The 19,705-nt window shown below is 55.1% G+C and overlaps 1 protein-coding gene across 12 annotated transcripts in view; it reads left to right on the top strand.

The window, feature by feature from the left end:
* IGSF9B (immunoglobulin superfamily member 9B) overlaps window positions 1–19,705 on the top strand; it is a 45,004-nt gene that overhangs the window by 14,137 nt on the left and 11,162 nt on the right. For 6 of the 12 annotated variants that reach the window (XR_010030872.1, XR_010030871.1, XR_010030873.1 and 3 more), the window contains exons 8-19: window positions 2,184–2,326; window positions 3,085–3,225; window positions 4,414–4,530; window positions 6,138–6,230; window positions 6,341–6,491; window positions 7,738–7,861; window positions 10,556–10,731; window positions 11,850–12,076; window positions 13,497–13,581; window positions 14,839–15,000; window positions 15,727–15,772; window positions 17,080–18,711. Coding sequence is in view for 7 of the 12 variants with exons in the window: in XM_063178452.1 (XP_063034522.1) it covers window positions 2,184–2,326; window positions 3,085–3,225; window positions 4,414–4,530; window positions 6,138–6,230; window positions 6,341–6,491; window positions 7,738–7,861; window positions 10,556–10,731; window positions 11,850–12,076; window positions 13,497–13,581; window positions 14,839–15,000; window positions 15,727–15,772; window positions 17,080–18,711 (3,097 nt within the window). In the remaining 5 variants the exon portion in view is untranslated. Of the gene's footprint in view, window positions 1–2,183; window positions 2,327–3,084; window positions 3,226–4,413; window positions 4,531–6,137; window positions 6,231–6,340; window positions 6,492–7,737; window positions 7,862–10,555; window positions 10,732–11,849; window positions 12,077–13,496; window positions 13,582–14,838; window positions 15,001–15,726; window positions 15,773–17,079; window positions 18,712–19,079; window positions 19,409–19,705 lie in introns of all 12 variants that reach the window. The other 6 variants (XR_010030875.1, XR_010030874.1, XM_063178453.1 and 3 more) reach the window with 4 other exon arrangements.

Here is a 19,705-nt window from a genome sequence, read left to right on the forward strand (position 1 = left end):
AACAATCAACATGGGCTAATCAAAGATCCACTTGTTGCATTCTACAGCAGCAGATAACCAATGTTTACATTTTGTTCTCAGCTTCTTAGAAGGAAAAATCCTAAAGAAAGGATTTTTCATAAAAGATGTCTGTAACAGGTGAGCATCATCCCATGGCTGCTGCCTCACCGTCCTCACCCTGCCGAGGTGAGGTGAGGGCTCTCAGTGCCAAGGTGTATTTTTTGGTGTTTCTTTCGGGGGTTATTCCTGTGGCGTGGCTGTTCTTGTGTCACATTCCTCGGGCGGTAAGCGATCTAAACAAGCTCGGGAGAAAGGGCTGCAGCAGCAGCGGCGCCTCCCACGCTCGCTCGCTGTTCTGCCGGAGTCCCCGGGCGGTAATGGGTAGTGTGCCACCGGCATCCTGTGGCATTCCACTGTAATGGCCTCAATTGCCGCCGCTCCAATTGCAATATTGCTCTGCTCCCAAAGACTTCGGCGTTTTCATTTCATAATGAAAGACAGGCCTGAGCAAAGTGGGCTCTCGGCGAGGGTTTTCCAAGGCTGCCTTAGAGCTGCTGCTGCCTTTAGACCTGGTGCTGGTTAGTGGGGAGCCCAAGAGCAGGGCTGTCAGGTCCCTGTGGGGATGGATGAAGGGGCAGAGTGGGCAGGGGGATGGTGTGAGTAGTGCTGTGCCCAGGCACAGGCGTGATTTGGGGCTTGGATGTTCCCAGCTGGGTGGCTCTTGGGAAAGCCTGTGGCCTCAGGCCATTAAATCTGCCCTGCCTCTAATCCAGGGCCGCTTGTCAGGGCTGATAGCTGTTAAAAATAGCTCTAATGGCAGGGAGAGCGGGCTCGGACAATCTGCTGCTCAGCCAGGCTTCAGCACAAGGAAGGGTGCTCGGGTTTTGGCGCCTCAAACCCTTTTCCTCCTGAGCAAACCTCATCCACACCGGGGTGATAGCTCTGGAGGGAGTTTCCCATCCTCCAAAAGCAAATGGGGACACAGCTCCGGGTCATTAGTGGGCTGGCTGGCCCCTGGCCAGTGACCTAGTAGTGAAAGGCTCGATCCCATTACCCTCTCCCGCACTGCTGGAGTCCTTGATTACATTTCCTAAGAGGTGGAGTTAAGCAGAGGGGGGTAAAGCCTGCTCCATATGTGGCGCTGGGCAATCTGGGTTATGGTGCCACTGCCGGGGGCGAGCGGTTTTGGGGAGTGGTTGGGGTGACGTGCTGGGAGCAGAGCTGCCAAACTCTGCTGGTTTTGCCCCAAGAAAGCAATAATCTTCCATCTTCCACATCTTCCATGCCTTCCTGTTAAGCACCTTAATGTTTACCCTCCCAATTTGCATCAGCAGTGCAGGGATGCTGCACCCCAAAACTCCCACATTTATCCCTTAATGCAACATAAGCCCCATCAGGATTTTCCCATAACCTCGTGCTGCCAGTGTCTAGACGAGATTGTAGAAATACTCACTCTTCTTATTAAAAATAACATTTTTTTAAAAAGCTTCTTATTAAAGAAAGTCTAGATTCTCTTCAACCCACTCGCACTTAATTAAAAAGCTCTTAGAAGTGCTGTTAATGACACATTCTAGACTGGAGGATTGCGAGACACCTCTCTGCGTGGGTGGTGCAGTGTGGAGGGGTAGGTTAGATATGTATTTTAAGGTTTTTGCATCTTGGAAAGGGTGAGGTGGCTGCTGTTCAACAGGACCCAGCCTCAATGAGGCATGAGTATAAGCAAATATGGGAGGTAAAGGACTTGTGGCAGCCTGGACGCAGATCCTTTTTGCTATCTGTGTGTGTTTTAAGGTTTGGCAGTTGAAATAGCTTTGATTGCTTATATGTAAAACCAGGCTGTGCTGGGTGTTCATCACACCTGGCACATGTGCTGTAATGGAGCAGTGCAGTCTTCAGCAAGATGGAAGTTGGTGTGGAATTTGGAGCAGGCATATCTTCATTTCTTCTTAAATGCAATCTTTAATGAGCCCCAGGTAGGAACACCCTGGACATGAGCAAAGCCTCCCAAAAATGCCAGGTATTCCAGAGGATTTGTGTGTAGCAAGCCTGGCTTAACAACCTGTGGGAGCCAGGGTGGTGCTGGGTTTGGAATTCATTACAAAAGTGAGGCAGATGCTGTGAAGCCGGGCTGGGAGGAGAGAAGGGCTCTCTCCCTGTGCTAACATGGTGCTGCTGCCCTCCAGATCCTGCCCGTGTGGTGAACATGCCCCCCATCATCTACGTTCCCATCGGGATCCACGGGTACATCCGCTGCCCCGTGGAGGCAGAGCCGCCGGTCACGCTGGTCAAGTGGAACAAGGACGGGCGTCCCCTGCGAATCGAGAAGGTAACAGAGCCCCCAGGGAGGAGGGGAGAGTGGGGCACAGAGGGCTCGGACCCTCATGTCCTCAGCAAACACCAGTGAGCACCACCAGCCATCCCTTTGTGTTGGGAGAGAAGAATCTTGTGGATGCGATGACGCTGCTTTTCTTTATCAGAGTTAATTCCAGTTCTCATATGGAGCCCACAGTGCCTCTGGACATTCTATGTCTCCCACACTTGATGCCTTCTTCCCCCTAAAGTCACCTCCTGATGGCCCTGCTTTATTTTTCCAGTGGCAACTGGTGGTTAAAAGACCCTTTTAACAAATCTACATCTTCCCCTAATCATGGTTTGATAGTCTGAGCAAGGATATTAGCCATTAAATATTTAAAGAAAACGCTCAATATTTTAAATTTTTTTGCTTAAATATTAACGATTTGAAGTTTTAATTCCATTTAAAGCTGTTGCTGCTGTGGCCTCCTGGTCCTTGGTGCCCTCAGCTCTCCAGGTGGAGATGTCTTGCTGACTCCAGAACAAGTCTTATTTAGTGTTAGATTCTGATCTTAAATCTTTTTGAGCTACATGAAGGAGCCTGGCTGTGCTTGGACAGGCTGATGTTGCCCAAGTTTCTGTTGAGGAGATGCTTTGGATGTTGGGAGTGTGATTGGGCATCTCCTGGTGATGTGACAGCACCCTGGGCATGGGTGGGGGCTTGGCTGAGGGGGAAATAAGGAGCTGTGGTGAGTGCTGGCTAAGTGATCTCCCTGCTTCTCCCTGCTGCAGTATTCTGGCTGGAACCTGCTGGAAGACGGGTCGATCCGGATCGAGGAGGCCACTGAAGATGCTCTCGGCACTTACACCTGTGTGCCTTATAACGCCCTGGGTACGATGGGCCAGTCTCCCCCTGCCCGACTGGTACTGAAGGTAATCCTCTGCCAGAATCCCGTGGGTTTGCTGGGAGCAGTGTCCTCCTGTGCCAGGAGCAGCTCCCGGGGCTGTGTGGGGAAGAGCAGAGGCTCCAGGGTGAGGCTGGTGTGTCTGTGCTGTGGTTGGAGATGTGCTTCCCACCAGCCCAGACAAACCCCCAGGGCACCCTGTCTGGTGTAGCTGGAAATATCCTGCTGGAGCAGCAGCGTGGGTTTTGACACTGGATTGGGGTAGTTTGAGGAAACATCTCCCCGGAACGTCCCCTTTGCCAACAAAACACTTAGCCCTGCTGGCCCGGGCTTGGGTTCAGGAGGGTTTTAATAAATGAATGATTTGAGCTCCACGTGCTCCGGCTGCGTGCGGCGCCTGGGGCGCGCTGAGCTCCCAGCGCAGCTCCTGGTGCAGCTGGGGTGGGAGCTGCAGCCTCTTCCCTCCCTGAACACGGAGTCCTGTGCCTGGGAGGGAGCCGTGGTGATTCATGGTGTCTCGGCGAGGTTCAGATGAGAACGCTTTGTGTACCAGACACGCGCATCCGCCGGGGCGGCTGCCGGGGCGAGGAAATCAGGTTGATGGCTGATGTGATGTGGGTGGGTTTCTTCCTGTTTCCAGGAGGTAAAAAGCAAGATGCTGCTCAGCCTGGGGAAGAGAAGTTGCGTGGAGGTGTAAAAGCAGGCTTCCTGTGTCTGAGGGCACCTGCGAGAAAGCTGGAGAGGGATTCTTTGTCAGGAACTGTAGAGATGGGACAAGGGGTAATGGGGTCAAACTGAAAGAGGCAAAATTTAGGTTAGATATTAGGAGTGTGAGGGTGGTGAGGCCCTGGCACAGGTTGTCCAAAGAAGCTTTGTATGGAAGTGTCCAGGGCCAGGTTGGAGCAATCTGTGATAGTGGAATGTGTCCCTGGCTATGGCAGAGAGTGGAATGGGATGGGCCTTAAGGTACTTTCCAACCCAAACCATTCTGAGATTCCATGATTCTATGCTCCAGTGTGGTAGCTCTTTGGACAGAATCTTCCTCCAGGTGTAATTTAAGCCATTGAGGCTCCTTAGCACACCTTCTCCACACAATTTTCCTTGCAATGCCTCAGACTTACCCAGAATGGGAATTGTGTTGGTCTGGCAAAGGCTTGGTTTTGGTGATGGGAGTTTGGTCAGGCTGACACTCCTTGTTTCCCTTGTTTGGCTGCAGGACCCCCCCTATTTCACGGTGCTACCAGGCTGGGAGTACAGACAGGAGGCAGGGAGGGAGCTGTTGATTCCTTGCGCTGCTGCCGGAGACCCCTTTCCCATCATCGCCTGGAGAAAGGTACCCGGCCTGCCAGACAAATCTGCAGTGCCTTTGGCTTTTGGTGAATATTGCAGACAGAGAAGCCACACTCTGTCCCGGTAAGAACAAACTGCAGGTACAGCTGCTTCGCTTTGGGCTGAGCCACTGCCGTCCTGTCCCGCAGGTGGGTGGGGGAAGCCCGGCTTGTGGCCGCCCAGTAATCCCGGGAAACCGACACGGCAGCATCCGCAAAGCTGAAACACTGCCCCCGCCCCGGCCCCTCCTCTGCCTCGCCAGCACTGCCCACAGGACGCCCTCCTCCTTGCCTGGCTCCCAGGTGTCACCAGCAGGACGTGGCAGTGGTGACAGTGCCGTTGTCGCAGCACACACCTCCTGTGGAGGGAGGGGATGTGTCACCGCAGCACATCCAGGGCTCTGGACCAGTCAGCAGCTGCTTTACTGCCCCGTGACTTCAGAGAGCCTGGGAAGAAGCTGTTTTTTTGATCCTGAACTGGATATAAAGTCTTCAAGATGTTCCTTGTCATAGAGCAGGGTGTGGTGGCACAGCCTGGGAGCAGCGAGGGCTTTCCAGTCCTCCTGCAGCCTTCCCCTTGCTTGCCACCTTTACTGCTCCCATAGGAAAGCCACTGTGCAAGAGAGCTCCTGGGCTCTTTGTTGTGCTGTCAGGAGCTTCCCTCCAAGCCTTCCATGCCCTTCTTAGGGCTCTTGAGAGTGATCTGGGTCCCTCTGTCACCCAGTGGGGCCATCCCCAATCTTTGTGTCTTGAGCTGCTGCACCTCTGGGTTCCTTTTAGCAGCGCGAGAAGGACCATGACTTGTACAAATTGCAAGTGACCTGCCTAAAGCTTGTTGGCTGTTTAGCCTTTTTCTCCATCTTATTTTTCTTCAGATGCCCTCACCAGTCTCAGCTAGGTTTCTTTCCAATCCCACTTGTGCCTTCTGGTGATCCTTCTTGTTTTTTGGCTCTGTACTTATTTCCTCCAACTTCAGTTATGGCTGGCTTGGGCTGGGCTCAATTTGCCAGTGGCAGAAGCCAAATTCCTCCCTCCCCATCAGCCCACCAGTGCTGAACCAGCCTCTTGAAGAACTCCTTGCCTTGCACTGGTAACCCAACGTGTCCATGGGCTCCTCTGCTCCTCCTTTGCATCAACCTGTGGGTCCTGGTGTTGATCAGCAGAGTTCCCCACATGAAGAACAGCTGAAGAAGACTCAGGACAACGTGGAATTTGCACAGCTTTGGCTGATGGGCATAGATGAGTTGTTACAAGATCCATCTTTCCGCTCGGCTTGAGAGATTCCAGGCACCTCCACGCACGCCATCCTCCCACATCCCCACGGGGCCCTTGCTGCCCAGACTCTGATGCAAAGGCTCCTGCCTCTCATCTGCTGCTAACTGAGGCTGAGGGGCAGTTTGGGCATCTCCTGGGGCATCCTGTGCCTTCCCCATCCCGGGAGGGGGTTTGCTGGGACACCCAGTGCCCGTTCTTGCAGCAGTTTCAGCTTTGGATGCCGGAGGCTGAGCCCTGCCGCGGGGCTGGCTGTCCGTGCGAGTGCCGTGGGGTTTCCCGCTGGTGCGTGAGCGCTGCCGGCAGCCTCCTGACGCATGCCTCTCGCGTTGCCCCCCAGGTCCTCTCGGAAACGGGGGAACCGTCTGCCTTGCCACGACCGGAGAGCCCGGATCCCCTGCCGGTGGCCGGCGGTGTCCCCTGGGCCGCGCAGGTAGCTTAGTGACCCCGCCGCCGCCTCGCCCTGCCCCACCGCCCGCTGCTGAGTCCCGTTCTTTTCTCTCTCTCTCTGCCTGGCTCCCCCCACCCCGCTCCTTGCCCAAGGTAGGGAAGCCCAGCAGGAGCAAGCACAACACGCTGCCCGGCGGGACCCTGCAGATCCGCTCCCTCGGCAAGGACGACCACGGCGAGTGGGAGTGCGTCGCCACCAACATCGTCGCGAGCATTACTGCCAGCACCCACCTGACCGTCGTAGGTAAGGGCAGGGGGGGGAAAGGGGCCTGGGGAGAGCCCCCTGGGCGAGGCAGGAGGTGGGTGTGCTCCTCACAGGTGACAGGACAAGGGGCAGTGGGTTTAAACCGGGAGACAGGAGGTTTCGATGGGATATTGGGAAGAAATCCCTCCCTTTGAGGGTGGTGAGGCCCTGGCATAGAAGCTGTGGCTGCCCCATCTCTGAAAGTGTTCAAGGTCCCATTAGACAGGGCTTGGAGCAACCTGGTCTACTGGAAGGTGTCCCTGCCCATGTCAGGAGAGTTTGAGTAGCTGTCCCTTCAAGTTCCTTCCAACCCAAACCACTCTATGATATTGGGAAGAAATTCCTCCCTTTGAGGGTGATGAGGCCCTGGGACAGAAGCCTCACCACTTGGTACACAAATACCAGAAGTGTCCAGAAGCCTCACCACCCTGGTACACAAGCCTCACCTTGAAGACTTCTGGAAGTGTTCAAGGTCCTATTGGACAGGGTTTGGAGCAACCTGGTCTACTGGAAGGTGTCCCTGCCCATGTCAGGAGAGTTTGAGTAGCTGTCCCTTCAAGTTCCTTCCACTCTCCCAAACCACTCAAAGGAGCAGTGCCTCCTTTAAATGTTATTTCCTGGTGGAGTTGCCTTTCTCTGTGCTGTTACTTTGGCCACCTGTCCTGCTGCCATTTCCAGCAGAAATGGCCTTGGCCATTTGTGACCGTGTTCACAGGGGTCTGAGGATGAGGGAAGAGACGAGGATCTGACTCCATGTTTCAGAAGGCTTGATTTATTATTTTATGATATATTTTATATTAAAACTATAGTAAAAGAATAGAAGAAAGGATTTCATCAGAAGGCTGGCTAAGAATAGAAAAAGAAGGAATGATAACAAAGGCTTGTGTCTTGGACAGAGAGTCTGAGCTAGCTCACTGTGATTGGCCATTAATTAGAAGCAACAACATGAGACCAATCACAGATCCACCTGTTGCATTCCACAGCAGCAGATAATCATTGCTTACATTTTGTTCCTGAGGCCTCCCAGCTTCTTCTTAGGAAAAATCCTAAGGAAAGGATTTTAAAAGATGTCAATGGTTATCACAGATATCTTTTATGAAAAATCCTTTCCTTAGGATTTCTCATAAAAGATGTCTGTGACGGCCACTGGCTTGGTGCAAGAGGAGTCCCCTCAGAGCATGGCTTGGCAGAAGCCCCCTTGCAGCCGTGGTGCTGCTGCCCTCTGAGCTGTCCCCTCTCTGTGCAGGGACGAGCCCTCACGCCCCGACCAGCGTGCACGTGGTGGCCGCCATGACCTCAGCCAACGTGTCCTGGGAGCCCGGCTATGACGGTGGATACGAGCAGACTTTCTCAGTTTGGTACGGCCCTCTGTGAGTCATCCTGGCATGCTTTGCTCTCTGCTTCTTTTCCTTCCTAGCCGACCCGAGCTTGGAGCAGCCGGGGGGAGGAGGGTGGGGAGGGTGGTGTGGTGTGCCCAGCTCTGTGCCCAGCTCTGTGCCCGCGGGCCTTACAGGGCTGAGCTCCCTCGGGGCTCCTCTGAGAGATGGGTGGTGGTGGTGGTGGGATGGTGCAGTTCCTGTGTTTCCTCTCCCTTCTGTGCTGGCCACTGCCTCTGTCTGCCCCAGCAGGTTTTACTCTGCTTGTGGTACACAGGAGATGCTTTGCATTCGTGTTGCTGTGCCTCTGGCATCTAATTTCAAGATAAACTGTTTATGAGGCTTAACAGCCAGGGAGAGGATGGAAAATGCAACCTTTAGAGAGTGTGTCCTGGAAGAGCTGTGACTAAGCAGAAATGTTCTCTCCTTGCTCTGTGGCTCTCTGGGGGTGGTTAAATCCCAGCTGAGCTCATGACCAGCCACTGTGAGATGCTGGCACTGGGGCTTTGCTCCCGTAGCTCCTGTGCTCCCCAGGTGCATCCCACCTTCCTGCAGCAGGGCCAGGCTCAGCCCTGTGCCTTTCCCCTGGGGCAGGGGAGGGAGAAATGCAGCTGCAGCAAGGCTGGGGTTTTCTTTGGCCTCTGCTGTTGTCATCTTCTTCTAAAGAATCATCCTTGGAAACGTGGAGGGGGCGATGTGTTCCCTTTCCAGGCCTGGGCTGGCATTCTTCAGCCTTTCCTCTCGCTCTCTCCTTCTTTCCTTGCCTTAATTTGCCCTGATGGAGGCTGCTGATAGAGAGGAGAGAGGGAGACGCTGCCTGTAATGATTTCTGCTCTGCTCCAGCCTGGGGCTGGGCTGTCTGTCTGGAATGGAAAGAAGGAATGGATTGAACTGAGAGGGGGAAAATGAGGGAGCAAGCTGAGCAGTGCAGACCTTGCTTTGATGAAAATGTCCTTGGGAAGGAGTGGTTAAACCTCTCTGCTCTGGCTGCATCAGCAGCTGCTGCTGCTCTTGCTCTGCAGGCTGCTCTCAGATTCCTGCCTCCTCGTGGCTCCTCCAGACTCCACAGGGAGAGAGCAGGGCAGGGTGTTTGCACCAAGCTGGCATTCAGGAATTCACGGGGAGCTGTGGGGGCTCAGGATAGTGACCTGCCTTGCCCTGACCCTGGGGTGTGATCCCTGGGGGATGTGCTGTTCCCTGGGCATCTGGGGGATCTGGGCCACAGCTGGCTCCTGCAGTGCCATCCAGAGTGCCATCCGTGTGCTCTCCTCCCTGCTGTGGCTCCGGGATGCTCAAGCAAAACAAGGCTCCATTTTCTCTGCATTCATGCTCTCCTCCTGCCTCTGCCATTGTTGAGGCTGGAAATGCAAACCCCTCTCCCCAAGGGTGGCCAGGGCCAGCACAGCATTCCAGCTGCACCACATCCTCCCTCTGCAAGGAGGTTCTCCCAGTTCAGTGCTGCATTTCCCCCCTGCTTTCCCCACCTCAGCCCCTCTCTCCTGTGTCCCTGCCTGCCGCAGTGCTGGGAAGGAGGGATGTGAGGGCACTGGGATTGAACACTGCAGGGAAACTGCCCAGGAGAGGGGCAGCCCTGCTGCCCTCCTGCCTCTGCCAGGGTGGAGGGGCACCCTGGCATCTGCAGTCCCAGCTGGAGCTGCACTGATCCAGAGGCTTTCCCTGGGTTTGGCAGAGGCACACAGCACATGCATGGCTCTCCACTGACCTGCTCGTTTCCATGGCTTGCTGCTGCTTCTCTGCCTCACTTTCTGCTCCCTGGACAGCAGCAGTATTTTTCTTTTCTCCATCTTTTTCCTGCTGGGTGGATTCACCTGGCTGTGTGCTGGTAACTGCAGATGTGCCCTCTCATGTGTGCAGGACAGACCATCTGCACCAATCCTTCCCAAATTTTCCATGGACACCACCAAAACCTGCAGCTGAGGGCTCAGACTCCCTAAAACATCTTTCTAACACGAGCAGTATGGTAGTCATGCAGTGGTGCTGCTTTGGGATGTGGGATGCTGGTGGGATTAATGGCTTGTGGAGGTGGCACTGGAATGGCTCTGGGCGCATTTTTCACCCTGGGGTTGTGGTTAGACCCCAGCAGAAAGGTTCTGTCCTACACTCCCTGCCAGTGCCTCTGCTGCTCTGCCAAACCCTGAGTGGTGACCCAGGCTGTGCTGGCAGCCCCCAGCTTGTGCAAATGTGGCAGAGATGGGGATTTAGTTAAATGTCTCTCGTGGGATGACATGTACAGGGCTACAGCTGAGGGAGAACTTGGCTCTGGCTCAGGAGATGTCGAGGTATAAATGGGAACAGGGCCTGTCTCCTGCGTCAGCCGTTCCCTTTGCAGCACTCCCAAAATGCTCCAGCTCCCACTTTTGCCCATGGGAATCTGGTGCGGATCACATCAGAGCGGGGCTGTTGGCACTGCTGCCATCCCTGACCCAGCTCAGGGCACAGGGGAGAGCTCGTGGCAGTGCCCCTGAGAGCTGGTGGGACACGAGGGCGTGGTGTCCTCTGCCAGCTCGTGGGTGGTGAGTGGCTGCCCCATGTCCATCCACATCACTGCTGTCAAACCAAACCATCGCTCGGGAAAGCTCCATTTTTTGCATAAGAAGTTAATGCTGCCTCTCTGTCCTCCCTGTCAACGACACCTCCCCCTGAGGATGCTCCCTTTTCTCTTGGCAGGATGAAGAGAGCCCAGTTTGGACCCCATGACTGGCTGTCTCTCCCCGTGCCAGCTGGTTCCAGCTGGCTGCTGGTGGATACCTTGGAACCAGAGACTGCCTACCAGTTCAGTGTCTTGGCTCAAAACAAGCTGGGCACCAGCTCCTTCAGTGAGGTGGTCACTGTGAACACTCTAGGTAGGTCCTCCTTGGGGACAGGCAAGGGCTGGGAAGGGATCTGTGACGAGAAGGGCTTTGCCTTTTCCATGTTTCCTGTCTGTTGGAAATGGAGATGGAGATGAACATCGTCAGCAATAGTTTCCAGCCATGTAGGGGATAGTTTGTGGAGGGTCCTGGATGAAGCTTGCAGGTTTTGCTGGATGCATGAGGCTCTGGAAGGCTTATCCTGAGAGACAGCATGGGGGAGCTGCACTGTGCCAGTCACCTTTCAGATCTTCCTTAAGTTCAGCTGGGATCAGGAGGTATTAATAGAGCACGAGATCACTTGTTACAGCTCAGAGCCTTTGTGCTCTCAGGTGGCAGTGGGAGGAAGCAGGAAGGCCTGGAGTCACGGCCTCATTAGTCCAGTGCCTTTTAAAAATCCACTTTTCTATTTCTATGATAAGAGACCGGACTCCCAAGAGGTGTCCTAAACTCCTGGAATGTGGGAACAGCCACAGTGGTCCTTCTTATCGCTGGCTGGGGGTATGTGTACAAATCACAAACGGGACGGGGCTGCTGTGGAACGTGCTTGAGCTGTTTTATTTTCCAGCATCAGTCTCATTGCATTGTTATGACAATGGGAAGATGCCACCAGCTCACATCCTAGGCAGCAGGGCAAGAACTTAATGTTACAACTCGTAGTTCTATCCAACCACTATAAGCACACATACCTTTGGTTAAAACAATGCTTACTTATTTTGAATACAATACCTGCTTGTAAGACTTAAAACAGAATGCACAGAGCTCCATTATTAAGCTTAGAACTTCCTAATATCTTGCTAGCTAAACTTTCCTGTAGCTTAGAGAGTTATTCTAGACAAGCATTAATACACAGACCATTGTTCTATTTGTCCTTGCTTTTCTAGTTTTTAAATAATTTTTCTGCTGATCTATCTCAGAAGGCTGGGCTGCTGCTTAGCTCTAGTCACAATTCTGCTGTCTCTGAGGCCTGCCTTTTGCAGCTTTCCCCAAACCCCCTGATTTTGTGGATTCCCACACTTGTGCTGCTGCTGGGGGCACGGGTGGGAGAGGATCTGCTGTGCTTGCCCTGCCCCAACTCAGAGGCGTCCCTGTCCCTTCTGCTCTGTCCCCAGCATTCCCTGTAACAACTCCAGAGCCTCTGGTGTTGGTTACCCCACCGAGGTGCCTAACAGCCAACCGGACACAGCAAGGCGTCCTCCTGTCGTGGCTCCCTCCCGCCAACCACAGCTTCCCCATCGACCGCTACATCATGGAGTTCCGCGTGGCCGAGAAGTGGGAGATCCTGGATGACGGCATCCCGGGCTCCGAGAGCGAGTTCTTTGCCAAGGACTTGTCCCAGGTGAGCAGGGGCTGGCTGGCCCTCACCGTGCCCAACTCAATGATCCTTTCCAGCCTTCATGGTTCTGTGATAATATTGCACCATCTGCTGCAGTTCCGGGGAAGTTTTGGAGTGGCTCGATCAGGGAGCTGGGCGAGATAGAACACTTTAATGATTTTAATTAGTGGTATTAAGTAATCACAATCAATATGCATTATAATGATAAATAGTGTGTTATTCTTCAATTACTCTTAGCCAGCATTTGTAGAAAGTTGTTATAAGCAACTTCTGTAGGAACACAGCTTGAGAAAATGACTGAGACTTAAACTTTTGCTAAAGCCACTCTGATATTCTTCAATGAACAAAGCCTGAGAGAGAAGGATGTGTTGTCGAGGTTGGAATGTAGGATTTATGGGCCACAAGGACATTTTGCAGAAAGCAGAAGCTAAAGAGACTAACAAAGTCTCAGTATACATTAGAAAGTCCCTACAGGAGGAAAAAGATACTAAAAATATGCACTAATTAGCATAAGAAGCGAGAAATCGATAACCAATAGAGGATAGAATATGAATTAATGAAAGAGAATTGTGTCATTTAGAACCAATGAACAATGATTTCTGTTTGATGAAAGCCTATAAATAGATGAAAAAGTTTTGTATCTGTGTCTGGGTGGAGGCCAGAATTCTGGTTGGCCACACAAAATGTCCACACACCCCCTGGGCAAGGATAAAAGCGTGGCTTGCTGACATTAAAAATGTGTTGTTAGAGGGTTTTGTTGGAACCCAGGACATCCCTCTGGCTGTCCTGAGCAGCCAAGACCCCTGCCAGGGGGCTCAGAGACCCTGTCACAGAGCCCAACATGCCTGTGGCTTTGATTATGACCCGTGGAACAAGTTACCAACCTTAGATGAAGATCTGCAAGCCATGAAAAATTAAGTAGAATGATAGTGAATTTATCACAGGTTGAAAAAGTAGATTTTGGGGTTTTTAGAATGGGGATTCAGGGGGGCAAGATGGCAGGATCTGGGTGTGTCCAGCCTTTCTCCTTCTTCTTCTTGGCCTCCATCTTCTGCTGTGATGGTGGCACTTTTAGATTGGTTTAGAGCAGAAGCTCACTGTCTAACATAGGTGATAGGTATTGGGAAGTAATTGTAAATATTGTACATATAGTTTTTAGTATAAAAAGATAACACTGCCCTGGGGCAGGCAGATTGCTAAGTGGACTTCAGCAGGACAGGAGAAAGAATTTTATAGATAAAGAACCAGAAACAACCTTGGGACCGAGAAATGAAGAGCCCTGACTCCTTTTTCAAGCGCCAGGCTGGGAAAAGAGACTTTGGAACTCTTCTTGGGGTCACTCTGACAAGCTAGAGATCCCGACAGGTTTTATGGGGATGTTGGAGGCTCTGTGGGGCCCTGACAGGTGTGTTTGGCCTTGCAGGACACCTGGTACGAGTTCCGCGTGCTGGCGGTCATGCAGGATCTCATCAGCGAACCCAGCAACGTCGCTGGCGTGTCCAGCACAGGTGAGGGCTGGCTCCTCTCCTCTCCTCCCCCCGGCTGTGGGGCTGTGAGCTGGGCTGAGGGAGGGATGCAGGGCTCTCATGGGTGTGCTGAGCTGACCCCGATGGGAGCAGGCGAGGACAAATCCCCGGAGCATCGCCGAGCTGAGCCCGCCCCGGCTCTGCGGTGAGCCTGGAGAACAAAGCTCCGAGCGGGCACTGGCGCAGCCGGGGAGCGGGAATGAAAGGTGGAGAGAGGGAAACGTAGCACTGCAGTGCAGAGTCCACAGGGAAAAGGGCTTTGCAAGCAGGGAGGCTGCAACGTGCTGCAGTTCCTGCGTGTTCCCTCTGCACATGCAGCGCTGAGAATGCTGCTGGAGCCAGGGGCAGGCGGAGGAGGGTTGTGATGGCGCTGGGGAAGGAGGGCAGCAGAAAGGAAGGGATGGTGATGCAGCGAGCCTGCATTTTCTGGCTCTCGTGGAAAAGCCGGCTCGGCTGTGCTGCGATGCCGCGGTCTCTCTCTGCCCCCAAGTGGTGCCGGTGTGATGGAGAGAGCTTGCTGCAGATTCCCTGCTCGCTGCCCTTGCTCCTCACGCCCAGGTTTTCTGATGGGGTTTGGCAGGTGCCCGGCCCCAGGCAGCTGCTCTGCCAGGCTGAAAGCTCCGTGGGGAAATGCACTGATGCTGGATATGGCACACGGCAGGAGCACCGAGGTGTGCAGGGTGCACATCTGCACGTGCCCACAGCTGAGGTCTGCTGGGGCTTCACACGTGCTCCTGTTTAGCAAAGGGTTTGCAGCCCAGTTTTCATTGGAATGCTGAAATGAAGCACTGACAAAGAGGTTGAAATACCTTGTGCTGCTGCAGGAGGTTATTCAGCCAGGAGGTGACTGCAGGTTTGCTGCAGTTATGTGTGTTTAGACATAAATGTGTATTTGTTTGGTGTGGAGGCTTCTTCCCTGGGTGTCCCTGGTAACACAGAAAAGTTTATCAGGTTGGTTTGGGCAATCTGATGTAGCTGAAGATGTCCCTGCTTCTTGCAGGAGAGTTGAACTAGACAGGCTTAAACAGCCCTTTCCAACCCAAACTATCTTATGATTCTGTGAGATCACCAAAACCCTTGGCCCTGAAGCAGCGCTGATTGCTCTCCATGGGCGGGCTGGCTTGGAAGCAGGGTCTTTACAGAGATTATCATTCCTGGAGACTATCACTGCCTCCACACTGTGGCAGCTCCCTGGGGAAGGCAGCAGGTGTAACACTGAACTGTGTTTTTTTCCCCCAGATGTTTTTCCTCAGCCTGACCTGACGGACGAGGGCCTAGCCCGCCCGGTGCTGGCTGGCATCGTTGCCACCATCTGCTTCCTGGCTGCTGCCATCCTCTTCAGCACACTCGCCGCCTGCTTCGTCAACAAGCAACGCAAACGCAAGCTCAAGCGCAAGAAAGGTGAGCCCATTCCCTGTGTGCTTCCTCCCTCCTTCCTGTCTGCCCCTCGTTTCTAGCCCCCTGGTTGTGTTGTGGTCGTAACCTTCTTCCCTGTCTGTCTCTTCTTGGTCCGTGCGCGTCCTCAGGTGAAGCCCTGACTTCCTCCCTCGGCTGTGCCTGAAAGCGCCCGCGGTCGGGAGCGGGAGAGGCAGGGTGGGTGAAGAGGCGCCAGAGAAACTAGCCTGGGAATTCCGAGGGAGCTCTCCCACGTGGTGATAACTGCTAGAGCCGGGGGTTTAGGCTGGGCTGTCCTCTGGGATGCAGACGGGGGGCACTGCTCACCTGCTCCAGGTTCCTCCTGGAGCTGGGCTCTCCAGCTGCTCCCAGCATGGAGCGGGCAGTGCTGGGCTAGAGAAGACCCCAAAGGAGACCCTGCTGCTCTGCTTCCCAAAAGCTGGGACTGCAGCCTGCGTGCAGGAGTGGCTGGTAGGGAAAAGGGCGGCTGGGGAGCTGGAGAGGGCAGGGAAGCGGCTCCGTCTCCTCCAGCCTGCGGGGCTGTGGCAGCAGGGCGGGCAGGACCCTGTGATCGGAGCTGTTTGTTGTCAGCAACCATTAAAGCACTGGAGCAATGAAACCTTGGCCTCTTGTTGAGTGTTTTTTGTTGTCGTGATGTTGAGTGTGTCTTGTCTCTGTCGTGTTGCGCCTCCTCAGCGTTCTCTCTTCTTTCCCCTTTTTATTCTCTTCCAGACCCTCCTCTCTCGATAACCCACTGCAGGAAGAGTTTGGAGTCCCCGTAAGTATCTGTCTTAGCTGTGGCACCAGGCTGTGAGGGTCTTCAAGGTGCCTCCCTCCTACAGTCATTGCAAAGCTCAAATGGAAATATCTCATCCTTATTTGGTTGCTCCTGATGAGTTGTTTTTGAGTGTTCCCTGAACTTTTAGGAACACAGCAGTTCACAAGAGACAAATGGGCTTTGGAGCAGGAAGCAGCAGGGACAAATGCAACAAGCTGAGCTTAGAGATGACCCCGCTGGATCTGTGAACGTTTTCCAAAGCTGGAGTTGGCTGATGGAACTCAATTTCATACCAGTTGGAAGGGGCTCCTTAGGACAAGGACTAGCCTGCTACATATGGAGTCCTTCCTGCCAGCTCAGTGTAGTTTTTGAGTCATTCTCTGTTGGCTCTTTTTTTTCCTGGGAAATTCATCTTTTCTCCTGAAGAGAGCCCTGCTGAAGCCTCTTTCCACATGTACCCAAAGGTGGATTGTGGTGCTGCAGAAGCCACAGCTCCTTGCAGAGCCCATCAAAAACATGTGTAGCTGCAAATCAGCAGGAGCATCTTCCCGGTGGGAGTGCAAGAGTCTGGGATGTGGACACCTCATTCTTTGGCTCCTCGACTGTTGGAAAATGTCCTGGTGCTGGTGGATCTGAATCTTACTTGTTTTCAGTTCATTCCCTGCTCTCAAATAACCTGCACTATCTGTTGGATCTGCTGTCTTTTACCTCTCAATCCTGTTTGTTCAAGGCTGTCTGGATAGGGATGAGGGAACTGTCCTGGTGCTCTTTGCCTTTTGAGGTGCTCAGCCTGAAGTCTGAGTGTTGATAATGGGAAAAAGAGTTGGTTTGAAATGATCCGTCAGCATCTCCAAGTGACATGCTGAGTTCTGTGGGAGGGAACATTTGCCTGATGTCCCTCTCAGGGCCTTTCCTGGGCATGGATAGCTCAGGTGGACATAGGAAAGCCCAGAATGAGTTGGAAGCAAGCTCTGGTTGTGTCTTTTTTCCCTGTGGGGCTGTGGAGCTTGTTGCAAGGTCTTGTTGTGAGGTGTTGGGTGTTGGTGGAGCTTATTGCAAGGTGTTGGTGTGTGAGCTTTCAGCCCTGAGTGTTCCAAGCTGCCCTCCCAAGGAGCAGGGATGTTGTGCACTGCCGCTGGTGAGACTCTGCCATCCTGGTTAGGCCCTGCCAATTTCTCCCAGAGGTTCCTCTTTTGAGAGCTGGTAGCACTTTGTTTCCCGGATCCAGAGTTGTTCTCCTGGGCAGGAAGGGCTCCTTTCCTCCCCGGGTGACTGTCCCCTCTCGGTTTTTCTCCCCTGTGGTCCAGGTTGTCTTCCGGCAAGGTGAGTCCCGAGAGCATCCGCACGCTCCGTCCCCCCTCGGAGTCCTCTGACGACCAGGGCCCTCAGGCCAAGCGGATGCTGAGCCCCACCAAGGAGAAGGAGCTCTCCCTTTACAAGAAGACCAAACGAGCCATCAGCAGCAAGAAGTACAGCGTCTCCAAGGCGGAGGCCGAAGCTGAGGCCACCACTCCTATCGAGCTCATCAGCCGCGGGCCGGACGGACGCTTCGTCATGGACCCGGCCGAGATGGAGCCCTCCCTGAAGACACGGCGGATCGAGGGCTTCCCCTTCGTGGAGGAGACGGACATGTACCCCGAGTTCAGGCAGTCGGACGAGGAGAACGACGACCCTGTCGTCCCCACCTCCGTGACCGCCCTGAAAGCCCAGCTCACCCCTCTCTCCTCCAGCCAGGAGTCCTACCTTCAGCCACCAGCATACAGCCCCCGGTTCCACCGGGCGCTGGAGGGTCCCGGCGCCCTGCAGGCCACCGGCCAGGCCCGCCCGCCAGCCCCCCGGGCTTTCCACCACCAGTTTTACGGTTACCTCAGCAGCAGCAGCCCCGGGGAGGTGGACCCGCCGCCCTTCTACATGCCAGAAGTCAGCCCGCTGAGCTCAGTCATGTCCTCCCCACCGCTGCCCCCCGAGGGGCCCTTCGGACACCCCACCATCCCCGAGGAGAACGGGGAGAATGCCTCCAACAGCACGCTGCCCCTGGCCCAGACCCCCACGGGGGGCCGGTCCCCCGAGCCCTGGGGCAGGGCCGAGTTCCCCTTCGGCAGCCTGGAGCTGGCCCCCGCGCCGTTCCCCCACCAGCTCCAGCCCTGCGAGGCGCCCGAGGGCTCCCAGCCCACGGGCTGCCTTCCTCGGGGGCCACCACCCTCCTCCCTCCAGGTGGTCCCCGCATCCTACTCGGGCATCCTGCCCCTGGAGGCACCAAAGAGCTGGACCGGCAAGTCACCGGGCAGGGGTCAATCCTCCGTGCCCTCTACCACCAAGTGGCAGGACAAACCTATGCAACCCATGGGATGTCAAGGGCAGCTAAGACATACCAGCCAAGGTATGGGCATACCCGTGTTGCCTTACCACGAACCGTCCGAGCCCGTCGGCCCCAGCGGCACAAGCACATTCAGCCTGGACACCAGGTGGTACGAGCCCCAACCCCGACCTCGGCCCAGCCCTCGGCAGGTCAGGAGGGCTGAGCCCAGTTTACATCAGGTGGTGCTACAACCCTCAAGGCTTTCTCCTCTGACCCAAAGTCCCCTGAGCTCCCGCAACAGCTCCCCGGAGCTGACTGCCCGCGCCCGGCCCCGCCCGGGGCTCATCCAGCAGGCGGAGGTGTCGGAGATCACGCTGCAGCCGCCCGCGGCCGTCAGCTTCTCCCGCAAATCCACGCCGTCCTCCACGGGATCTCCGGCGCCGAGCAGCCGCGGGGACAGCCCCAGCTTCCGACCGACCACCGCCTTCACCCCCGTGGGCACCGGCTTCTCCAACTCCCAGGGCTCCTCCCTGCCCGTGGACACCATGGATGTTTTCGGAGACATCCCTTCTCCAAGGAGGGCTGGCGAGGAGATTCTCCAACCGGAGCCGACATCCACCACCACGGTAGCCGCCACAGGGTAAGTGCGTGAGCCCCGTGGTGACCCCCCCCCGCCCCTTCCTGGCTTCCCCCACCCTGCCTTACCCACTCCCTCTGACTCCCTCCCTGCCATCACCATCCCAACTGGTAGGGTCTCTCTGGGCACGCTGCAGCATCCCTTTTGGAGACGGCGTCCCGCGGGCTTTGCTAGGCAGAGGCTGGTGCCACGGGCACGGGTTGCATGGCCGCCGCCCGAGAGCGCTGGGTTTTAGGCAGGCGACCTTCCCGGTCCCTTGGGAATCTGGGAGCGCCGTGAACTCGGGCTACGGGCCGTCTTACCAGGTGTACAAAGACCTGGCTCGCTTAGGTAAGTGTCCTGGTGTCACTGGAGGTTGTTTCCTCTTCTAGCTGCTGGCTCTTGGCTTTCTTCGAACGTTAGGGCCGCCGCCGCCGCGCCTCTGTCTTCCTCCTCCTCTTCCTTCCCGCGGAGTCTAGAGAGCTTTAATGCATGACAGAAACAGCTATCACGGTCACCGCCCCACCTGCAAAAGGGATGCTGCAGCCCCAGGACGCGGGCAGGGAGAGATCAAGGACTTAGCCACACCAGCAGCATGTCAGGAGAGGAGCAAAAATAAAAATAAACTAAGCCCAGCGGAGATCGGGAGGCTGCCGGCACGCTCAGATCCTGCCCTAAAGAGGGATGTGGCTGCACTAGACAGTAGCGGCTGGTTTTCCAGGTACCAGGGTTGCTCCAGGCAAAAGCGTCTCTCTCTCTCTCTCTCTCTCTCTCTCTATTTCTCCTCTTTTCTTCCGTCTTTCCCAGCACCTTAGACCCCGTAGCCGTGCTTTCGTCCCATCCTTTCGTCTCGCTTCATTCTGGCTTCTTGTCTGGCGGGGTCGAGCCCCCTCCTCCGGCTTGCGGCGGAGAGGAGTCGGGGGCCGGGGCTGCCGGCCCCGCGGAGCCGGCGCGGTCGGAGGCGTTCGGAGGAGAGGCTGTGTTCTGGGGAGGGGGGAGGCAGCGTTTCACCCCGCAG

This window comes from Melospiza melodia, chromosome 29, assembly GCF_035770615.1.
Source record: "Melospiza melodia melodia isolate bMelMel2 chromosome 29, bMelMel2.pri, whole genome shotgun sequence".
Taxonomy (NCBI): domain Eukaryota; kingdom Metazoa; phylum Chordata; class Aves; order Passeriformes; family Passerellidae; genus Melospiza; species Melospiza melodia.